Genomic DNA, 23,675 nt, shown 5'->3' on the forward strand with positions numbered 1-23,675 from the left:
ACCACAGTGCAATCCCTTTTTGGATTTAATAAATACATACCATAAGGACTTTCTCTGAGAGCCTAGTTTATACTCAACATAGTTGTGTTAGCAAACTCTTGGTTTACAGGTCATATCAGGCCAGCAAGTCATTTTATGCTGTTTTACAGTCATGTGTAATTCCTATTGGAATCCAGCCAGAGTTAGGATATCCAACAAATGTATTTTAATTTATTTTAGCACCCACAACCTGCAATCTGAATGACTTGAATTCTGAGACTACCTTAATCATCTAAACTGGAACGACCATCCCAATAACAGGCCAATAGGTCGAATAACTACTAACAGATTGGATTAGTTTAGAATTATTTTAAAAAATCTTTGTGTAGCATAAAATTAATCAACCAATCAATGTGCATCCAAAAACACAGATATTATAACAAACAATTCTGAACATCACCATGTAAAAGAACAAACTGGGAAATGTGGTTCTATGTAGAACCCTTATTGCCTTCCAAAGAACCCTTTTTGCCTTCTGAAAAATCATTATTTGCTTCCAAAGAATCATCACAGAAACCTTTCTTCCAAAAACAGTTCATTATAATGTTAAAGGTTCTAGGTAGAAACCTGTGTCTTACATAGAACACTTGTCTTTCAGAAAGGGTTCTTCAGATAAAAACTGTTCTTTATAATGTTAAAGGTTTTAGTTAGAAACCTGTGTCTTACATAGAACGCTTGTTTTTCAGAAAGGGTTCTTCAGATAAAAACAGTTCTTGGTAGAACCCTATCCCTCCACAAAGAACCCCCTTGGAACCATTTTTTCTAAGACTGTAGGCATAACTGATTAATCTTTGCAGATGAATCCTTCGTTGACCCACAGCCAACCTCAAGGTATTCCTCAACAAGGGTCTTCTGAAGGGAGTTACTCTAGCCTGATCCTTGCACCAGAGCTACTCAACTTCTACCTGACTTCTCTATTTAATATCGGACTTGTTTAATGTATCCTTATCAGGGTGAATTGATTCTCATACAACACCTCAACTGAATCATCTCACTGAATCATCTCACATTGAATATTCCCACTGAATCATCTCACATTGAATATTCCCACTGAATCATCTCACATTGAATAATCCCACTGAATCATCTCACATTGAATAATCCCACTGAATCATCTCACATTGAATAATCCTACTGAATCATCTCACATTGAATAATCCCACTGAATCATCTCACATTGAATAATCCTACTGAATCTCACATTGAATAATCCCACTGAATCATCTCACATTGAATAATCCTACTGAATCATCTCACATTGAATCATCCTACTGAATCATCTCACATTGAATCATCTCACTGAATCATCTCACATTGAATCATCCTACTGAATCATCTCACATTGAAAAATCCTACTGAATCATCTCACATTGAATCATCTCACTGAATCATCTCACATTGAATCATCTCACATTGAATCATCTCACATTGAATCATCCTACTGAATCATCTCACATTGAATCATCCTACTGAATCATCTCACATTGAATCATCCTACTGAATCATCTCACATTGAATAATCCCACTGAATCATCTCACATTGAATCATCTCACTGAATCATCTCACATTGAATCATCTCACTGAATCATCTCACATTGAATAATCCCACTGAATCATCTCACATTGAATAATCCTACTGAATCATCTCACATTGAATAATCCCACTGAATCATCTCACATTGAATAATCCCACTGAATCATCTCACATTGAATAATCCTACTGAATCATCTCACATTGAATAATCCCACTGAATCATCTCACATTGAATCATCTCACTGAATCATCTCACATTGAATCATCCTACTGAATCATCTCACATTGAATCATCTCACTGAATCATCTCACATTGAATAATCCCACTGAATCATCTCACATTGAATCATCTCACTGAATCATCTCACATTGAATAATCCCACTGAATCATCTCACATTGAATCATCTCACTGAATCATCTCACATTGAATCATCCTACTGAAGCATGCACCTCCCCCATATAATAATAATAATACATTCACTTTTCCTACTAGCACTGACTTTGCTGATAACTACTTTATTGAGGGAAAATGTACCTGCTACGGTTGTGATATGTTGTTGTCTCACCTAGCTATCTTAAGATGAATGCACTATTTGTAAGTCGCTCTGGATAAGAGAGTCTGTGAAATGAATAAAATGTCAATGTAATTTCCTGTTTCATATAAATCCTCCTTTGACCGATAGCCAACATCGAGGTTTTCCCCCACATGGGTCATGTTGAAGAAGCTTACACCAGAGCCAATCAACTTGTACTTGTGTAATATCCTGTAACACTCTTAGCCCATACCTGACCTTTAACAATATCTCTTATCTTTATCAATTTATAAAAATGCAAAAGGTAGACTGAGATGCTGAAAACAATAGGTCAGGTATGGGTCACTGGAGTTAAAAGCGATTCATTGCCAGAATCTCAATCTAAGGTACTAACTTAGAAAAAAAGTGCTCCCTTGAACCATAAAGGGTTATTTGGTTGTCTCTGTAGGGGACATCTTTTTTTGGTTCCTTTTCACCAAGGAGTTCTTAATTGAAAGGCTAATTTTAAGGGTTCCTTGTTGGGTGAAAGGGTTCTACCTGGAACCAAAAATAGTTTTCCTACAGGGACAGCCGAAGAACCCTATCCGAAACCCTTTTTTCTAAGAGAGAATACAATCAAGCTGTCCTGGGTCTAGTCTCTCTTGACAGGCCAACGTGTGCAGTTAATCCTTCGTTGGCCCACAGCCAACCTTAAGGTATTCCCCAACATGGGTCATCTGGAAGTAACAAGCCCGAACCTTACACCAGAGCCTTTCCAATTCCACCGGACCTCTCTAACTTCTGTTATATCCAGTAACACTCTAAACCCATTTCCAACCTACTATTGGATATGTTACCTATATTTTACCTGTTCTGATCTCTGTACACATACTATTTTGACTTCAGAAGTGGCTGTTCAGTGAAAATGTATTTATTAATCCTCAGATAGTGAAGGGTGATCATTTGCCCATGGCCTGACCAACCTCCATTCCAGGTGTGAAAAGGTTTTATAACATAAATGCAATTGTGAAAATGTTTTATAATATATTAACACAATAAAACGAGTTGAGTCACAAACGTTATAGGACATATACTCTCTATTTGGCACACTGTAGCCTTGTAGGTCTACAAATTACATCGTCCAATTGGATCAGGTCTGCAGATTACTAAATGCCGATATAGGACAAGTCTTGCTAAAAATAAATTTGCCTCCTGGGGTTAACGAATGTGTATCCCACATGATGTAGCCTATGTTGTCAGACCTATTTCCACGCACAACCATCAAAGGCAACGATGCAGGGAGCAGAGAGAAGATACGAGGTCGAATTCTTAAAGGTTTACGAATTTTATGAACCTCGGAGGTAAACGTGTCCCCAGGCTATTGCGCACAGCCATATCGGAGACTAGCCCACAGCTGGATTTAAATTTATGCGTTGTCTTTTTCACACTTTGACCTTTTTCACTCGGATTTACAATGGGTCAAAATCAGCAAGCTCAGTCAAACAGCGAAGAAGAGTTGGAAATATCGACAATTCAAGACCTCTACAGGAGGTTCATCAATGAGTGCCCCAGCGGTTCGTTGCACTTGCACGAGTTCAAAAGGATGTTTGGGGTTCAAAACGATAATTCGCCAGAATCGCAATACATGGAGGGCATATTCAGTGCGTTTGATATGAATGGGGTAAGATTCTGAATACAAACCAGCAGACCTGGGTCAATTGCATTTACTGTAAATGATGTATGTACATACTGTAAAAAAACATGTTGTATTGGTGTAGCCCTAGAGTTATCATAGACCCCCTCAACTCAAGTGTTTTAAACTTCCCATTTAATTCATGAATATAGATTCATACAATTTTAGTACAATACTATTATTAATATTGCTTTCTAGAATATGGGTTTCCCAAAATGTGTGCTCTTTCCACATGCAGGCTAAGCTATTTGTCTGTACACTATCATGCTTCATTTGGCCGTATGCTTAATTAAATAGCCTAAAGGTAGATGGCCATAATAGCCCTCTTTCCATAAAGTGGGCCAGAGTGTAAAGCCAAATTAGTCGTTCCATCTCAAAAAGGACAAGAAAGAGGATTTCAACACCAACCTTCTCAGGTTGTTCCGGAATAGTTTTTGCATTCTTTAAATATAGTACCTAACATCCACATTTGACCATTGTTTTTCTAACAATGACTTAGACATCAAAAGCCACCAATGGACCCCCCACACCCCACGCCAATCCCACCCCAACAATGAGTATATTATCAGTTCTCTATGTCTGACAAGTAGCAAATGAGCAAAAGCTGTGTGCATTAAGGAAATAGACACCTGGCTTAAATAGAAGCCTGTCTCTAATAAGCACCTGTTGGGTTCAGGAATTTAATTAAATAAACACCTGGGCTAATAATTACATGTTTATGTTAACTCAATGGGGTTACTTATATATTATATGGATATGAAGTGCAAAAATGCTAATAGGTACCATTGACTTGCATTGGATTAGCTGGTTTGAATACCGAGCCGTTAAGGTGAAAAATCTGTTGAAGTGCCCTTGAGCAAGGCACTTAATGCTAATTTGCTCCAGGGGCACTGTACTACTATGGCTGACCTTGTAAAACAACACATTTCACTGCACCTATCTAGTGTATGTGACAATACAACATATTTTTTCCCCTAGTGTTCAGAACCTGGTAATATCAGGATGTAGGATGGGATAAAAACCTAACAACTTCCATTACTAATTTCTCTGAATGGGGAAAAAAACATCTACAAAATTCACTGAGAATACATTACATGTGATGAAGAAATAATACAGCTCCATACTACTTATCAGACATAGAGAACTGATACTATAAACTCGGTGTTGGAGTGGGATTGGCGTGTAGGGCTGTGGGTGGCTTTTTGACATTTCTTTGGATTCCTCACGTCTTACTCCTTGTTAGAAAAAAGTTAAGGTCCAAATCGTATCTTAGGTACTATATGTATTGAATATTCTATGAATCCTATAAATTAAAATGTCAAATTTAGGTGCGATCTATTAGCTTAATTTCTCAGAAATCAAATTATATTTCAAAAAATGATGTTGCAGGAATGCTAATAGTATCTGTTTTTAACTACAGAAACGACTTCAGAAGAATCTGAGTGGGTGTTACGGCCTGCTGAATTGACATGGAAAGACCCAAATGGAAATAGGGCCACACTTCCAACAAAAGGCCCAAGACAATGCTGTAGGCCAGTTAAGCTATCCCACAGTTACCACCAATGTAACAATTGAGGAGAAACAGTTGGAAATAGGCTCGATGCAGAAGTCTAAAAAGGTCTAAATAGGCCACCTGAAAATACATATTTGACCCAGGTCTCTTTCCCCATATTATCACAATCCACCATGATCCCATGGTGTACCTTTTGTTTTACATGTGCCCCACTGTCAGGGATGTCATGTATTTCTTACTTGGAGAACACATAAGGATTTTTATTGGATTTGTAGTTGATCATGATCGTTTGTCTGTCTCTATTCCAGGACAACACCATGGATTTTATCGAGTATGTTGCTGCGCTAAACCTTGTGCTTCGAGGACGGCTTGAGGATAAACTCAAGTGGTCTTTCAAGGTGTTTGACAACGATGACAATGGACGACTGGACAGGCACGAGCTGAGAATAATTATAAGGGTAAGGGTTCGGGCCGAAGTGCGACCTATGGTAACATTCTAAGCCAGTGTTTCTCAACATGGCTCCTGGTAGGAATGTGTTCTACAGCACATTATAGCTCATTATCAATTAGACGCTAAGCTGTGTATATCTGCTTGGGTAACCACTAAACTCAAAGCCTCTGAGAATCAGCTATTTATCAAACAGAAAAACAACAACTAAGTTGAATAAACACATTTTTATTGTAGATACTGCACTTTGCCCTTGCATTACCCATATAGTTAAGGTCATACAAAAGCAGAGTGCAGTATCTGCATTTTAGGGGTCATAGATCAAATCAGTGTTCATGGTTGATATGCATAAACATTACTTCATAATAAGATGATACGTCATTGCATTATCATTTATTTACCTACAACCTATTTGGATGGCTAACAAAAATACTTTAAAGCCATTTTTCTCAGATTCACTGTTGGCATAGTTACTGTATTGGCAGTATTGGAAGTACACTAGTTAGAATAATTCAAATTAATTACATTTGGGCCATTTCATTCAGGCTTCTTAATTGGAGCAATTTATAGGGTCATTGAAAAGCTGTGTGGACAGTGGCTGTTCATGATCGAAGTTGAGAAACCCTGCTCTTGGACTTGAAGGCTGTAGTCCGATGCTCTACTGTTCCCCCAAAGTGTGTAGTCGTATATGCCCCCTTATGGATTTAAATGCATTGAATTGGTTTAAAGAATATGGCAGGAATTTTCTCCAGCCGTCCTCGTACTAACCTATTGATTTAAAATGCACACATGTGGAAGGGTAGGAAATCTCTCAGACCCTTTGAGGAACCAAAGTCTGCAAAACGTAACTATAACAGTTGATTGATGTAACAGTCCTCTGTCTGTGATGTCTGTAGATCATCTACAAGATAAAGAAAGGTTCTGTCAGTGACGAGGCAGGCCAAATCCACCTTACACCTGAAGAGGTTTGTGACCGTATCTTCCAGAAAGTTGACGAGAATGGTGACGGTGAGTACTGGAGCACTTATTTGTGTATTGTGACGGCCTTTAGCTGTTACTGAAGCAGGATGGTCAGATATGTCAGAAATAATGACATAGTGAGACACTATTAAAATAATGACCCATGTATGGCTTGATCTACTCAACCGATGGCGTGGGAAGTGGATGAATTGTGACTACTTGTGAGATCTGAAAAAATTTGGAGTGAGCTATCGCCTTTAACTAATTCTTGATGATACAGTATAATGACAGAGTGGATACACATTAGGTAGAATAATAAGGATCTCCTTGTTGTCTTTGGTTCCAGGTCAGATAACTCTGGAGGAGTTTGTGGAGGGGGCAAAGAGAGACCCCTGGGTACAAAAACTCATACGCCTGGATATCAACCCCAGTTACTGGGTCCACCAGCACTTGAGTGACAGAAAACTCCAGAGTCCAAAACGATGAACTAAAATGTCAGACAGGGAGGAAGAGGACATTGGTTCTCTCTATTAAAGAGGATCTGAACCAAAACAATAACTTCTCTGGTTGAAAACGGCCTGTATTCATTATCATCGACTCTACTCCCATAATAGGATAACAATAGGATGATCATAAAGTCAGTATCTCTCAAAATGGGGATTTGCTAGATTTAGGAAATTAATGACGTTGCCAAATCCTTGGATATTTGAGGATTGTGTATGGATTTCAATTATTCCCAGCATACTCACTCTCCGAGGAGTCAGAAGAAAGCGGATGTTTCCAGTTTTCATGGATACAGTATTTTCAACTTCCATTTCCCCTGAAAAACGGATGTGGGGACTTCGCTCAGGGATCTTTTTGCACCTGCTGCATTAGGTTAGAGTGTCCTGCATGATATCCAATTGTAGCAGCAGAATCAACCTACAGGCCATTTCTTTACAGACAGCAGAAATTCCCAATTGAGTCATTAGCATACATCGCCTCAGGACTTATTTGATTGAGACCTTCTCCCACAGTGGGTTTTGAGAAAGAGGCGAGGAGAGAGGACACGAAGAGTATGCATTTGACATTCTCCCATTCAATTTGTCGGGACATGCTCTGCAAGGTGTCGAAAGCGTTCCACAGCAGTGTTGGCCCATGTTGACTCCAATGCTTCCCAAGTTGGCTGGATGTCCTTTTAGTTGGTGGACCATTCTTGACACACAAGGGAAACTGTTGAGTGTGAAAAACCCTGCAGCGTTGCAGTTCTTGACACAAACCGGTGTGCCTGACACCTACTACAATATCCTGTTCAAAGGCACTTAAAACTTTTGTCTTGCCCATTCATCCTCTGAATGGCACACGTACACATTTCTTGTCTCAGTTGTCTCAAGGGTTAACAATCCTTCTTTAACCTGTCTCCTCCCCTTCATCTACACTGATTGAAGTGGATTTATATGTCATGGAAAGAGAAGGTGTCCTTAATGTTGTGTGCACTCTGTGTATATGCCAATATCAAAATAAATGCAATACATTTTTTATAACATTAAGATAAGAATTGATACTGTAGTACATACCCAGATAGCACTTTTGGTTCCTTGGAAGTTGTGGAAACATGTGTTTTTGGTTTCCCATTAGTTCTGGGAACGAAGCCATATGTTTCCTGACCGGTACACCTGAATATTTTTTAAATGTTCTGAGAATGAAAATAAAAATGTATCCTGTTCAGGGAACGTTCATTTTTAGGTTGAAGGGAGGTTCTGAGAACATCTTACTATGGTTCACTAAAAGTTTTCCTGGGAGGTTTTATTAACGTTCTGAGAACAGAAATTATAGTTTATTTGAAGATAATTAAATAATGCTCTGAGAACATGTTTCAATAAGACTTAATCATATAAACACATTCATTTTTTATTGTGGCACGGTGTCAGATTCAAACCTATGATCTTCTGTTCTCTATTCATGGAATTATTCCACTGTGCCACAAGGATGGCGCTATCATGCCTTGTTTTTCTTTACTCATACAAAGCAGTTCAATTTAGTCTATTCAAACAGACCCCCATTTCAAAGGAAACAAGCACTCATTAAGTTCAGGTGTGGCCAATTAGTGGGCACAGCCAACACACCTGAACACACTTAACAAGATAGAGGCTAGAGGGAGTTTTGTTGATGCTGAGAACATAATGTATATGTTGTTAAATAACATTCTTAGAATGTTCTTTGAACGTTACTAATGTTTTCTTAATGTTCTGAGAACATGACTTTAAATAGAACCCTGAGAAAACCTTTAGAAAACGTTATGCTGAAGTACTGAAATTCCCACCCAAGAAACATGGTTCTCAGAACATTATGTGCAACCAGGGTATCCCATCAGCATTCCCAGAACCCTGAGGGAAGGTTGCATGCAATATAACCATAGGACAACCATGCTCTCACCGAGGTCTAAGAAACATATGGTTCTCAGAATGTTATGTGTTAGCTGGGTACCTTACATATTGTAGAAACAAACAACAACATATACCCAATATACAGTATGTCCAGGTATATGTGGACGTTTTCAATATATGAAATGGTAGAAACAAGTAAGCTTACCAGACAAATAGTGTAAATAACAGTAGAGACCACACACAGTGAGAATGTAGCCATTTCACAAATCATCTCCAGAGTTGCAGCCTGGATATTTCAATTGGTCACACTTTGTTTAAATAGTGCCTTTTTTTCACAAATAGCCATTTAAATACTTGATAACTGTTTTTGCTGGCAATTGAGTCATAAGAGATGGTTGGTGGAAGATAATTCACAAGAAGTTCAGGTAAATTATCTTTGAATACGGAGTACTGATATTTAATATGCTTTAGATATGTTTTGAATTTAGTTTTAGAATATTTTAGAATCTTGAAATGTGTTCTTGATTTTGAATTCTTAATAAGTGCCAAATGTTAGTATGTGGTCATACTAAAGTCAAAATGGTTACCATGTTTTTACCTGGTTGTCTATGGCACTGCAATTGAAGCGAAAGCTTTGGATCGACCTGTAAAACAAACCTTCTGTTAAGGCAAGTCGTCCAGGTCCTGGCTCCCGAGGCAGCAAAGCATCCCCAAACCATCACACTACCACCACCATGCTTGACCGTTGGTATGAGGTTCTTACTGTGGATTGCAGTGTTTTGTTTTCGCCAGGCACAACGGGACCCATGACGTCCAAAAAGTTAGAATTTTGAATCAACTGTCCATAGAACATTCTTCCAAGGGTCTTGATGATCATCCAGGTGCTTCTTGGCAAACTTGAGTCAACTGTTTTGGACAACATGGGTTTTGGAATGGCCTAGTCGAGTTCATGCTTGAAAACCCACAAATGTCGCTGAGTTACAGAAGTTCTGCAACCAAGAGTGAGCCAAAATGCCTCCACAGCGATGTGAGAGACTGATCAACAACTACAGGAAGCGTTTGGTTGCAGTCATTGCCACTAAAGGTGGCACAGGCAGTTATTAAGTGTAAGGGGGCAATTACTTTTTCACACAGGGAAATAGGGTGTTGAATAACTTTGAGTTTACACATAACAAAAAGTGTTTATACTTAAAATAAGTATAATTTTTTGGGATATTTGTAAACTCAGGTTCCCTTTATCTAATATTAGGTTTTGGTTGAAGATCTGACAACATTCAGTATCAAAAATATGTAAAAATAGAGAAAATCAAAAAGGTGCAAATACTTTTCACTGCGCTGTGTATCTGTTCTGCAGTTTCAAAATGAAAGCACCTTCAGTATCTAGTCGACACATTTTAAGAGGTCATAAGTATTTGTACAAATTCACTTATAGTGTATTACATTTTGTCAAAATGTAGTATTTGGTCCCATATTCCTAGCACGCAATGACTGCATCAAGCTTGTGACTACAAACTTGTTGGATGCATTTGCAGTTGGTTTTGGTTGCGTTTCAGATTATGTTGTGCCCAATAGAAATTAATGGTAAATATTGTATTGTCATTTTGGAGTCACTTTTATTATAAATAAGAAGAGAATATGTTTCTGACCAGGTATACATTAATGTGGATGCTACCATGATTACGAATAATCATGAATGAATTGTGAATAATGATGAGTGAGAGAGTTAGAGGTGTAGGGGAGTGTATGTATGTTTATTACACAATCGTTTTTTCCAAACACAGTATCATACAATCATTGTAATGGTATAACTTGTGGTCCTGATTCTTGTGCTGCTCTGAATGGAGTGTAAGGTGTTGGGGATTGAGAAGCTATTTCATGTGTTATAACATATTAAAGATCTGTCTTTAATGCACTGGACAGGTTCTTTATGAATGCACACTTAACACAACTACTCAACCTGAACACGTGAGAAGGGCCAGGATTCCTAATTAACTAAAGGGATGGATAAGTGGAACTTTGGCATCTCAGACTGGGGGGAGGAGCTTAATGTTCTCACCTTATGTAAATAACTATGTGTGTTTGACCCAGGTTACCCAGAACAACCCTAAAACCTTTTTCAATGTTTTAAATGATCTTCTTTGTAATCCATTGGTGTCCTGTGAAGATATTTTATTGATTGCTGAGAATAAAATTCTAAAGAGGATAACAAAAATATTTTCACAACATGAAATGAATAAAGGGTCTGGGGAGTAGTTACCCCAGAAAAAAACATGCTTTCACAGCAAATAATTATAGCGCCCCATATGGGGCTCTAACATGTAACATTCCACTTTGCAAGGCGGATGTTATGCCTACCCTCATCCCCCATAGCGCCCAGATTCTTGAGCAATGGGACAATACTAAGAGTGTGTGGCTGCCCTCTGGTGGACAAATTGGGAAGTCAGACGCATAACTCCCTATGACAGAAGTCAAATAACAGAGACTGAGGCTTCGGTTACCCAGCTACACAATTTATTTTACAGTAATGTCATTCACACACCTTTTTAAATATGGTGAATAGTATAATATTATTTACCCAACTGCTTTCCCACTAGGTATATCCCTGTCACTTACCACTACACAGCCAGCCTGAGATAGGATCATCCAATAGTCTGACCCCTTCTTCTGCCACACACTCATTAGGCAAGGATCAAGTCGCAATCTCCTCCGAATCAAAAGCTGTTTCATCACCATTGGCTATCAGACATTCCTCAGAGCAAAAGATCTGGTCAACTAGTAACATTTCTATTTCAACATAATGTACAGTGCCTTGCGAAAGTATTCGGCCCCCTTGAACTTTGCGACCTTTTGCCACATTTCAGACTTCAAACATAAAGATATAAAACTGTATTTTTTTGTGAAGAATCAACAACAAGTGGGACACAATCATGAAGTGGAACGACATTTATTGGATATTTCAAACTTTTTTAACAAATCAAAAACTGAAAAATTGGGCGTGCAAAATTATTCAGCCCCCTTAAGTTAATACTTTGTAGCGCCACATTTTGCGGCGATTACAGCTGTAAGTCGCTTGGGGTATGTCTCTATCAGTTTTGCACATCGAGAGACTGAAATTTTTTCCCCATTCCTCCTTGCAAAACAGCTCGAGCTCAGTGAGGTTGGATGGAGAGCATTTGTGAACAGCAGTTTTCAGTTCTTTCCACAGATTCTCGATTGGATTCAGGTCTGGACTTTGACTTGGCCATTCTAACACCATGGATATGTTTATTTTTGAACCATTCCATTGTAGATTTTGCTTTATGTTTTGGATCATTGTCTTGTTGGAAGACAAATCTCCGTCCCAGTCTCAGGTCTTTTGCAGACTCCATCAGGGTTTCTTCCAGAATGGTCCTGTATTTGGCTCCATCCATCTTCCCATCAATTTTAACCATCTTCCCTGTCCCTGCTGAAGAAAAGCAGGCCCAAACCATGATGCTGCCACCACCATGTTTGACAGTGGGGATGGTGTGTTAAGGGTGATGAGCTGTGTTGCTTTTACGCCAAACATAACGTTTTGCATTGTTGCCAAAAAGTTCAATTTTGGTTTCATCTGACCAGAGCACCTTCTTCCACATGTTTGGTGTGTTTCCCAGGTAGCTTGTGGCAAACTTTAAACGACACTTTTTATGGATATCTTTAAGAAATGGCTTTCTTCTTGCCACTCTTCCATAAAGGCCAGATTTGTGCAATATACGACTGATTGTTGTCCTATGGACAGAGTCTCCCACCTCAGCTGTAGATCTCTGCAGTTCATCCAGAGTGATCATGGGCCTCTTGGCTGCATCTCTGATCAGTCTTCTCCTTGTATGAGCTGAAAGTTTAGAGGGACGGCCAGGTCTTGGTAGATTTGCAGTGGTCTGATACTCCTTCCATTTCAATATTATCGCTTGCACAGTGCTCCTTGGATGTTTAAAGCTTGGGAAATCTTTTTGTATCCAAATCCGGCTTTAAACTTCTTCACAACAGTATCTCGGACCTGCCTGGTGTGTTCCTTGTTCTTCATGATGCTCTCTGCGCTTTTAACGGACCTCTGAGACTATCACAGTGCAGGTGCATTTATACGGAGACTTGATTACACACAGGTGGATTGTATTTATCATCATTAGTCATTTAGGTCAACATTGGATCATTCAGAGATCCTCACTGAACTTCTGGAGAGAGTTTGCTGCACTGAAAGTAAAGGGGCTGAATAATTTTGCACGCCCAATTTTTCAGTTTTTGATTTGTTAAAAAAGTTTGAAATATCCAATAAATGTTGTTCCACTTCATGATTGTGTCCCACTTGTTGTTGATTCTTCACAAAAAAATACAGTTTTATATCTTTATGTTTGAAGACTGAAATGTGTCAAAAGGTCACAAAGTTCAAGGGGGCCGAATACTTTCGCAAGGTAATTTCGGTATGTGTAATTATGGTGAGCATCAACATAGCACACCGTAGCTGTGCTGGGTGAATTTGCTACGTTTCTTCAATGTAATCAGTTTAGGTCTCGTTTTAATGTAGGGTGTCAAGGGTTAATTTCAAGTTAAATTCATGTTAGTTGGAAACAGAATCAAATATCAACCAATGTTGGAAAATATTCTGTCTTTGCCTGGTGGCATGTTGTTTTTACCCGTAGAGTTATATGCCAAGTATCTGTTGGCTAGGGCCCAACAGTACAACCCCATTATACTGAACCTATCCTCAGTTGACTGAATTACACCAAGTACAAGTATCTGTTGGCTAGGGCCCAACAGTACAACCCCATTACACTGAACCTATCCTCAGTTGACTGAATTACACCAAGTACAAGTATCTGTTGGCTAGGGCCCAACAGTACAACCCCATTATACTGAACCTATCCTCAGTTGACTGAATTACACCAAGTACAAGTATCTGTTGGCTAGGGCCCAACAGTACAACCTCATTATACTGAACCTATCCTCAGTTGACTGAATTACACCAAGTACAAGTATCTGTTGGCTAGGGCCCAACAGTACAACCCCATTATACTGAACCTATCCTCAGTTGACTGAATTACACCAAGTACAAGTATCTGTTGGCTAGGGCCCAACAGTACAACCCCATTACACTGAACCTATCCTCAGTTGACTGAATTACACCAAGTACAAGTATCTGTTGGCTAGGGCCCAACAGTACAACCCCATTATACTGAACCTATCCTCAGGTGTAATTCAGTCTGAAGAGGTGGAGAAAGTCATCATACACAACTCATCATCATTCATTATTCTTTACTACATGTAGCTAACATTAGATCATTGATACATAGGTTCCTACCTTTACTACATGTAGCTAACATTAGATCATTGATACAGAGATCCTTACCTTTACTACATTTAGCTAACATTAGATCATTGATACAGAGGTTCCTACCTTTACTACATTTAGCTAACATTAGATCATTGATACAGAGGTTCCTACCTTTACTACATTTAGCTAACATTAGATCATTGATACAGAGGTTCCTACCTTTACTACATGTAGCTAACATTAGATCATTGATACAGAGGTTCCTACCTTTGTCTCGATTTGGCAGTCTCGTCCAGATCATGGCATTAGTAGAAATTGATGATAGCCATATTATCAGCTAATTTGCATTTAATTTTGGGGAGTAACTACAGACAAATATATTGATAAGGCACCTTGTCCTGGAGAGATTGACATGGTTATTAAAACGTCACGCCAGGGTGAGCCGACAGGAAATGCAGCCCTTATGTGTTTCTAAAATCTCCTATGGTAAACATTGATGGTGGAAAAACGATTGGAACAGTTTCCCTATTTGACCACTAGGCTTTATGGGTATTATGGCTCATACTGTCATTCTCTATTGCCACACCTGTAGGGAATTGGGAGGAACAGCCCCTACTTGGCAGTGTAGTTTTGACTGATTAAAGTCAAATCAAAGGCTTTCAGCATTACCAGTCTGGTGTCCATTAGGTTAGGACACCATCAGCCTCAAGCCACTGTACACCACGTCATCGAGCCACAGTCACCTTTCACCTACCACGGCCAAAACACTGCCAAGCCAATTACAAACTCCAGCCAATTACTATGTATACCATTAACACCGCCCAGGTACAATACCTCAGATTAACCACGTAGAGGCACTATTCTGTTTTCTGGGATTTAACTGTATGTCACGTTCTGACCTTTATTTCCTGTGTTCTGTATTTAGTTAGTATGGTCAGGGCGTGAGTTGGGTGGGCAGTCTATGTTTGATTTTCTATGATTTGGGGTTTTCTATGTTTCGGCCTAGTATGGTTCTCAATCAGAGGCAGGTGTCATTAGTTGTCTCTGATTGAGAATCATACTTAGGTAGCCTGGGTTTCACTGTGTGTTTGTGGGTGATTGTTCCTGTCTGTGTGTTTGCACCAGATGGGACTGTTTTAGGTTTTCTCACATTTGTTGTTTTTGTTAGTTATCTCATGGTTAGTTTCTTTATCAATTAAAGAATATGAATAACCACCACGCTGCGCTTTGGTCCGCCTCTCCTTCAGATGAAGAGAACCATTACACTGTACAGTATTTTTGGAGTCTGTATGACTTTTCTCCAGCCTTTTGGTTAACATAATCTCATCAAATGTTGTATTTTATCAACAAATCCATACATTCTATGAACACTGGCTTATTAGAGCACTTTTCTGTCACCAGAAAGGCAAGAATCTTCCTTTAAGGGGACATTCTGTGATTCCAAAAATAACAAAGCCAACCGACAATTAAACCAACTGACATTAGGCCTGACATCCTCCTGAGACCTAACAATTCCTTGTTGTCCTCTCTAATGGACATTTGTTTTTGGTCCGTGTCGCTGAAGGTCATACATGCCACTGTGTTAGGACCTGTTGTGGCTTTGAGAAGACATTCTGGGATTTTCACGTGGGGGTGTCACCTTCATCATTTTTTCTTTCTGGTTCTTCAAAATGGCTATCATCACAATTACCATCACAATCAGTACATTTTATGCCAAGTGTGTGTAATTGTGTAATTAGATTTTTTGTGAGTTTGTTACTCAAATAGTTTCTAATCGATGCATATCTCAGTAATAGGTTGAGTTTTCAGAGCAGTGTAATATTTTTTTTAAATATCAAACACATTAAATAGGAGCTTAAGAGCTTGTTAATACATGTCCTCTGTAGTGGATAGCAGGATGAGATAACTATGGTTTTTACCTACTCTCCCCGTTTACTGCAATGTAAATAAAATCATATTTACTATCAACTGAGTCAATGGAGTCCTGAGTCCTAATGGCCACTACAGTGCACATACATTTCGCTACACTCCAAACTCATCATTAAGCTTGAGTTCCTGGGTCTTGACCACGCTATGTGCAACTGGGTCCTGGACTTCCTGACGGGCCGCCCCCAGGTGGTGAAGGTAGGAAACATCTCCACTCCGCTGATCCTCAACACTGGGGCCCCACAAGGGTGCGTGCTCAGCCCCCTCCTGTACTCCCTGTTCACCCATGACTGGGTGGCCTTGCTCGCCTCCAACTCAATCATCAAGTTTGCAGACGACATAACAGTGGTAGGCTAGATTATCAACAACGACGAGACAGCCTACAGGGAGGAGGTGAGGGCCCTCGGAGTGTGGTGTCAGGAAAATAACCTCTCAGTCAATGTCAGTAAAACAAAAGAGATGATCGTGGACTTCAGGAAACAGCAAAGGGAGCACCCCCCTATCCACATCAACGGGACAGTAGTGGAGAAGGTGGAAAGTTTTAAGTTCCACATCACGGACAAACTGAAATGGCCCACCCACACAGACAGTATGGTGAAGAAGGCACAACAGCGCCTCTTTAACCTCAGGAGGCTGAAAATATTTGGCTTGTCGCCAAAAACCCTCACAAACTTTTACAGGTGCACAATCGAGAGCATCCTGTGTCACTGCCTGGTACAGAAACTGCACCACCACAACCGAAGGGCTCTCCAGAGGGTGGTGCGGTCTGCACAACGCATCACCGGGGGCAAACTACCTGCCCTCCAGGACACCTACAACACCCGATGTGACAGGAAGGCAAAAAAGATTATTAAGGGCAATAACCCCCCGAGCCACTGTCTGTTCACCCAGCTTCCATCCAGAAGGCGAGGTCAGTAAAGGTGCATCACAGCTGGGACAGAGAGATTGAAAAACAGATTCTATCTCAAGGCCATCAGACTGTTAAACAGCCATCACTAGCACAGAGAGGTGGCTGCCTACCTACAGACTTGATATCATTGGCCACTTTAATATATGGAACTCTATAGTCACTTTAATAATGACACTTTAAGAATGTTTACATATCTCACATTACTAATCTCATATGTATATACTGTATACTGTTTCCTACACTATCTATTGCATCTTAGCCACTCTGTCACTGCTCATCCATTTATTTGATATTTATATGTTCTTATCCCATTCCTTTACTAGATTGTGTGTATTAGGTTCTGTTGTGGAATTTGTTAGATATTAGGTTTTGCTATGAAATTGTTAGATATTACATGTTAGCACTCGCAATAACATCTGCTAACCATGTGTTTGTGACCAATACATTTTGATTAGATTTGATTTCACATGAAAAAATACACTTTTTTTCTTTGTAAATTCCAAACCCTTGTGATGAAAAAACATAGTATTCCAGAGCTTGTTTGTTGCTGGGTCTCAGGATATAGGTTGAGTCTCAGGATATAGGTTGGGTCTCAGGATATAGGTTGGGTCTCAGGATATAGGTTGGGTCTCAGGATATAGGTTGGGTCTCAGGATATAGATTGGGTCTCAGGATATAGGTTGAGTCTCAGGATATAGGTTGGGTCTCAGGATATAGATTGGGTCTCAGGATATAGCTTGAGTCTCAGGATATAGGTTGGGTCTCAGGATATAGGTTGGGTCTCAGGATATAGATTGGGTCTCAGGATATAGGTTGGGTCTCAGGATATAGATTGGGTCTCAGGATATAGGTTGAGTCTCAGGATATAGGTTGGGTCTCAGGATATAGGTTGAGTCTCAGGATATAGCTTGAGTCTCAGGATATAGGTTGGGTCTCAGGATATAGGTTGGGTCTCAGGATATAGGTTGGGTCTCAGGATATAGGTTGAGTCTCAGGATATAGGTTGAGTCTCAGGATATAGGTTGGGTCTCAGGATATAGGTTGAGTCTCAGGATATAGCTTGAGTCTCAGGATATAGGTTGGGTCTCAGGATATAGGTTGGGTCTCAGGATATAGGTTGGGTCTCAGGATATAGGTTGAGTCTCAGGATATAGGTTGAGTCTCAGGATATAGGTTGAGTCTCAGGATATAGGTTGAGTCTCAGGATATAGGTTGAGTCTCAGGATATAGCTTGAGTCTCAGGATATAGGTTGGGTCTCAGGATATAGGTTGGGTCTCAGGATATAGATTGGGTCTCAGGATATAGGTTGAGTCTCAGGATATAGGTTGAGTCTCAGGATATAGGTTGGGTCTCAGGATATAGGTTGAGTCTCAGGATATAGGTTGGGTCTCAGGATATAGGTTGAGTCTCAGGATATAGGTTGGGTCTCAGGATATAGGTTGAGTCTCAGGATATAGGTTGGGTCTCAGGATATAGGTTGGGTCTCAGGATATAGGTTGAATCTCAGGATATAGGTTGGGTCTCAGGATATAGGTTGAGTCTCAGGATATAGGTTGAGTCTCAGGATATAGGTTGGGTCTCAGGATATAGGTTGAGTCTCAGGATATGGGTTGAGTCTCAGGATATAGGTTGAGTCTCAGGATATAGGTTGGGTCTCAGGATATAGGTTGAGTCTCAGGATATAGGTTGAGTCTCAGGATATAGGTTGGGTCTCAGCTTTGAATGCCATTATACTATACATCTCGCCGTGACAGGCAAAAACAATTTTTCGATGCTGTCTGACATCAACCTGTCTGACTATAAGTACTCTAATATACTACAGTATAGGTACTCTAATATACTATAGGTACTCTAATATATTATAGGTACTCTAATATATTATAGTGATAGGTTTGGATTTCTGAACTTTAAATCCTTATAGATCATTAGTTGTAATAGAGAAATGGGGGGTGCCATAGCTGAGGGGCTACACCAGAGGTTAATGATTATCTGTAGGAGGAAAGTATATGGTGGGGGGCAATTAAGCTTGGGATGTACTGAGTGTAGGGAAAGCAATCACATGTGGCAGGCATTGATAAGGGGAGAGAGCCAGGTATTAGTGATAAAGGGGGTCGAGGTCAGACCAGGTCATGTTAAGGGAGAAATAAAAGTTTATGGCCCGTATCACTTAGTGTCCTGCCTAGCAGTAAAGATACAACGTTTGTTCAGGTGTGTAGGAGGAGACTCAGCCTAGGAGAAAGGGTTTTAATTATCAGTGATTGTGTGAAAATGTCTTTGTTTAATGCAGCTGTTGTCACGCCCTGACCTTAGTATTCTTTGTTTTCTTTATTGTTTTGGTTAGGTCAGGGTGTGACATGGGTGATGTATGTGTTACTGTCTAGGGGTTTTGTAGGTTTATGGGGTCGTTTACTATCTAGGTGTTTATGTATGTCTATGGTTGCCTAGATTGGTTCTCAATTAGAGGCAGCTATTTATCGTTGTCTCTAATTGGGAACCATATTTAAGCAGCCATCTTCTTTGGGTATTTTGTGGGTTATTGTCTATGTCTATGTGATGATAGCACTCAGTTTTGATAGCGGTCACGGCCGTCTTGTTATTTTGTTTAGTGAACTTTGTGGTTTTTCATTAAAAAGATGTATTACATCACGCTGCGCTTTAGTCTCCTCCGTACAACGACCGTGACAGCTTTCTTTGTTTAATGCAGCTGTATTGACCCTCTGGGAAGAATAACATTGGTTTAAGCTTTCATAGTGTTTCATAGTGTTTCATAGTGTGTCATAGTGTCAATTAGAGAATTAGAACCTAACAATGGGTACTGTAATGTTTCCAACTGTCACACCCCATCAGAACCCTAAATATAAGCTTTTCTTTACTCCATTGATTGTTAACAATGTATTTGTAAACAAACACTGTATACCCTCAAAACATTTAACACTATAATTTGGATCTTATGGATGGTCAGTCCTTGCAATTGCTGATTAAGAGTACAGTACACACACTCAAACATCAGCCAATAGTACAGTGAGTTAAAGGATTGCCATTTGGTTGAGTGACAGGCACAAGCCTAAGTAGGGAGTATGTCAGGACATGCCAACTCTCCACTGCCTTAGACACTGTGAACCATCAGATCCTCCTCTCCACCCTCTCAGTGTTGGGCGTCGCAGACTCTGCTCACCCTTGGATTGCATCCTACCTGGCAGGTCGCTCCTACCAGGTGGCTGGAGCGGATCTGTGTCTGCATCACGTGCTTTCACTACTTGTGTCACCCAGGGCTCGGTTCTAGGCCCTCTCCTCTTTCTCATTACACCAAGTCACTCGGCTCTGTCATATCCTCACATGGTCTCTCCTATCATTGCTATGCTGATGACACTCAACTACACATCTCTGCGTACCTGTCAGATATCTCAGCTTGGATGTCGGCCCACCACCTCAAGTCCAACCGTGACAAGAAGGAGCAGCCTTTCCTTCTGGGGAAGGCCTGCCTGCTCCAAGACCTCTTCATCACGGTTGACAATTCCAGTGTCGCCCTCCCAGAGCACAAATAACCTTGGCGTGACCCTGGACAACACCCTGTAGTTCTCTGCAAACATCAAAGCAGTGACTCACTCCTGCAGCGTCATGCTCTACAATATCCGTAGAGGAACACCTTTCCTCACACATTAAATAGTGCAGGTCCTAATCCAGGCACTTGTCATCTCCCGTCTAGACTACTGCATCTCTCTGTTGGCTGTGCTCCACGCTTGTTGTAGCAAACCCCTGCAACTTATCCAGAATGCCGCAGCCCACCTGGTGTTCAACCTTCCTAAGTTCTCCCATGTCACCCTGCTCCTCCACACACTCCAGTGTCTTCCAGTCAAAGCTTGCATCATCTTTAAGATCCCGGTGCTTGTCTACGGAACAGCAAGGTGAACTGCCCCTACTTAGGCTATGCTCAAACCCTACATCCCAACCTGAGCCACCTCTGGTCTCTTGGCCCAGTCAAAGCTCTCTGTCCTGGCACCCCAATGGTGGAACAAGTTTTCCCCTAAAGTCATTACACCAGAGTCACTGCCTATCTTTTGAAAATATCGGGGACCTTACCCTGTGAAGAGTATCTTACCTTAAAGAGTATCTTAAATAACTTTCATGGCGCATTCGGGCACGTAGTGTTCTCCTGGCATCCGCCAAACCCAGATTTGTCCGTCCGCTTTACACTACTCCAGAGTCCAATGGAGGCGAGCTTTACACTACTCCAGAGTCCAATGGAGGCGAGCTTTACACTACTCCAGAGTCCAATGGAGACGAGCTTTACACTACTACAGAGTCCAATGGAGGCGAGCTTTACACTACTCCAGAGTCCAATGGAGGCGAGCTTTACACTACTCCAGAGTCCAATGGAGGCGAGCTTTACACTACTCCAGAGTCTAATGGAGGCGAGCTTTACACTACTCCAGAGTCCAATGGAGACGAGCTTTACACTACTCCAGAGAATAATGGAGACGAGCTTTACACTACTCCAGCCGATGCATGGCATTGCACATGGTGAACTTAGGCTTGTGTGCGGCTGTTTGGCCATGGACACCCATTTCATGAAGCTCCCGACAAACAGTTATTGTGCTGACGTTGCTTTCAGAGGCAGTTTGGAACTCAGTAGTGAGTGTTGCAACTGAGGACAGATGATTTTTATACGCTTCAGCACTCTGTGGTCGCGTTCTGTGAGCTTGTGTGGCCTACTACTTCGCGGCTAAGCCGTTGTTGCTCTTAGACGTTTCCTCTTCACAATAACAGTACTTACAGTTGTCCGGGGCAGCTCTCGCAGGACGAACTGACTTGTTGGAAAGGTGGATCCTATGACAGTGCCATGTGGAAAGTCACTGAGCTCTTCAGTAAGGCCAATGTTTGTCTATGTATGCTCGATGTTATACACCTGTCAGCAACGTTTGTGGCTGAAATAGCCAAATCCACTCATTTGAAGCGGTGTCCACATACTTTTGTATAGATAGTGTAGCTATCTTAAGATAAGAGTGTCTGTTTTAAATAACTAAAATGTAAACATTTGACATTTTATTGTATGTATGGGTACAGAGATAAGCTAGTCATCAAAAAATAATGTTAAACACTATTATTGCACACAGAGTGCGTCCATGAAACTTGTGACTTGTTAAGCACATTACTCTTGAACTTATTTAGGCTTGTCATAAGAAAGGCATTGAATACTTATTGACTGAAGACATTTCAGATTTGAATTTTGAATCAATTTGTAAAAATGTCAAAAAAAAACAATTCCACTTTGACATTATGGGTTATTGTGTGTACAAAAAGGTGCTATCAGGAACCAGAAAGTGTTATTTTGCTGTACCCATAGGAGAACCCTTTGAAGAACCCCTTTTGGTTCCAGGTATAACTATTTTGGTTCCAGGTAGAACCCTTTTGGGATCCATGTAGAACCCTTTCCAAAAGAGTTCTACCCGGAACCAAAAAGTGTTTTCCTATGGGGACAGCCGCAGAACCCTTTTGGAACCCTTTTTCTGAGAGTGTAAGCTAGTGATACAAAATCTTTATATTTAATCCATTTTAAATTCAAGTTGTACCACAACAAAATGTGGAAAAAGTCAAGGGGTTTGAATACTTTCTGAAGGCACTGTATGTCAGGAAATGCCTAGGGAGTATGTCAGGACATGCCTAGGGAGTATGTCAGGAAATGCCTAGGGAGTATGTCAGGACATGCCTAGGGAGTATGTCAGGAAATGCCTAGGGAGTATGTCAGGAAATGCCTAGGGAGTATGTCAGGACATGCCTAGGGAGTATGTCAGGACATGCCTAGGGAGTATGTCAGGACATGCCTAGGGAGTATGTCAGGACATGCCTAGGGAGTATGTCAGGAAATGCCTAGGGAGTATGTCAGGACATGCCTAGGGAGTATGTCAGGACATGCCTAGGGAGTATGTCAGGAAATGCCTAGGGAGTATGTCAGGACATGCCTAGGGAGTATGTCAGGACATGCCTAGGGAGTATGTCAGGACATGCCTAGGGAGTATGTCAGGAAATGCCTAGGGAGTATGTCAGGAAATGCCTAGGGAGTATGTCAGGACATGCCTAGGGAGTATGTCAGGACATGCCTAGGGAGTATGTCAGGAAATGCCTAGGGAGTATGTCAGGACATGCCTAGGGAGTATGTCAGGACATGCCTAGGGAGTATGTCAGGAAATGCCTAGGGAGTATGTCAGGAAATGTCTAGGGAGTATGTCAGGACATGCCTAGGGAGTATGTCAGGAAATGTCTAGGGAGTATGTCAGGAAATGCCTAGGGAGTATGTCAGGAAATGCCTAGGGAGTATGGCAGGAAATGCCTAGGGAGTATGTCAGGACATGCCTAGGGAGTATGTCAGGAAATGCCTAGGGAGTATGTCAGGAAATGCCTAGGGAGTATGTCAGGACATGCCTAGGGAGTATGTCAGGAAATGCCTAGGGAGTATGTCAGGAAATGCCTAGGGAGTATGTCAGGA

The 23,675-nt window shown here is 40.7% G+C and overlaps 1 protein-coding gene across 1 annotated transcript; it reads left to right on the forward strand.

The window, feature by feature from the left end:
- Positions 1-5,607: 5,607 nt before the first annotated feature.
- On the forward strand, positions 5,608-8,793 carry LOC116359647 (guanylyl cyclase-activating protein 2-like). Its single transcript, XM_031812775.1, has 3 exons — positions 5,608-5,751; positions 6,638-6,749; positions 7,048-8,793. Exons 1-3 carry the CDS (start codon positions 5,611-5,613, stop codon positions 7,185-7,187), a joined length of 393 nt encoding a protein of 130 aa, XP_031668635.1. The 5' UTR covers positions 5,608-5,610; the 3' UTR covers positions 7,188-8,793.
- The last annotated feature ends 14,882 nt before the right edge of the window (positions 8,794-23,675 follow it).

The sequence above is a fragment of the Oncorhynchus kisutch genome, unplaced genomic scaffold, assembly GCF_002021735.2.
Source record: "Oncorhynchus kisutch isolate 150728-3 unplaced genomic scaffold, Okis_V2 Okis03b-Okis08b_hom, whole genome shotgun sequence".
NCBI classification, from domain to species: domain Eukaryota; kingdom Metazoa; phylum Chordata; class Actinopteri; order Salmoniformes; family Salmonidae; genus Oncorhynchus; species Oncorhynchus kisutch.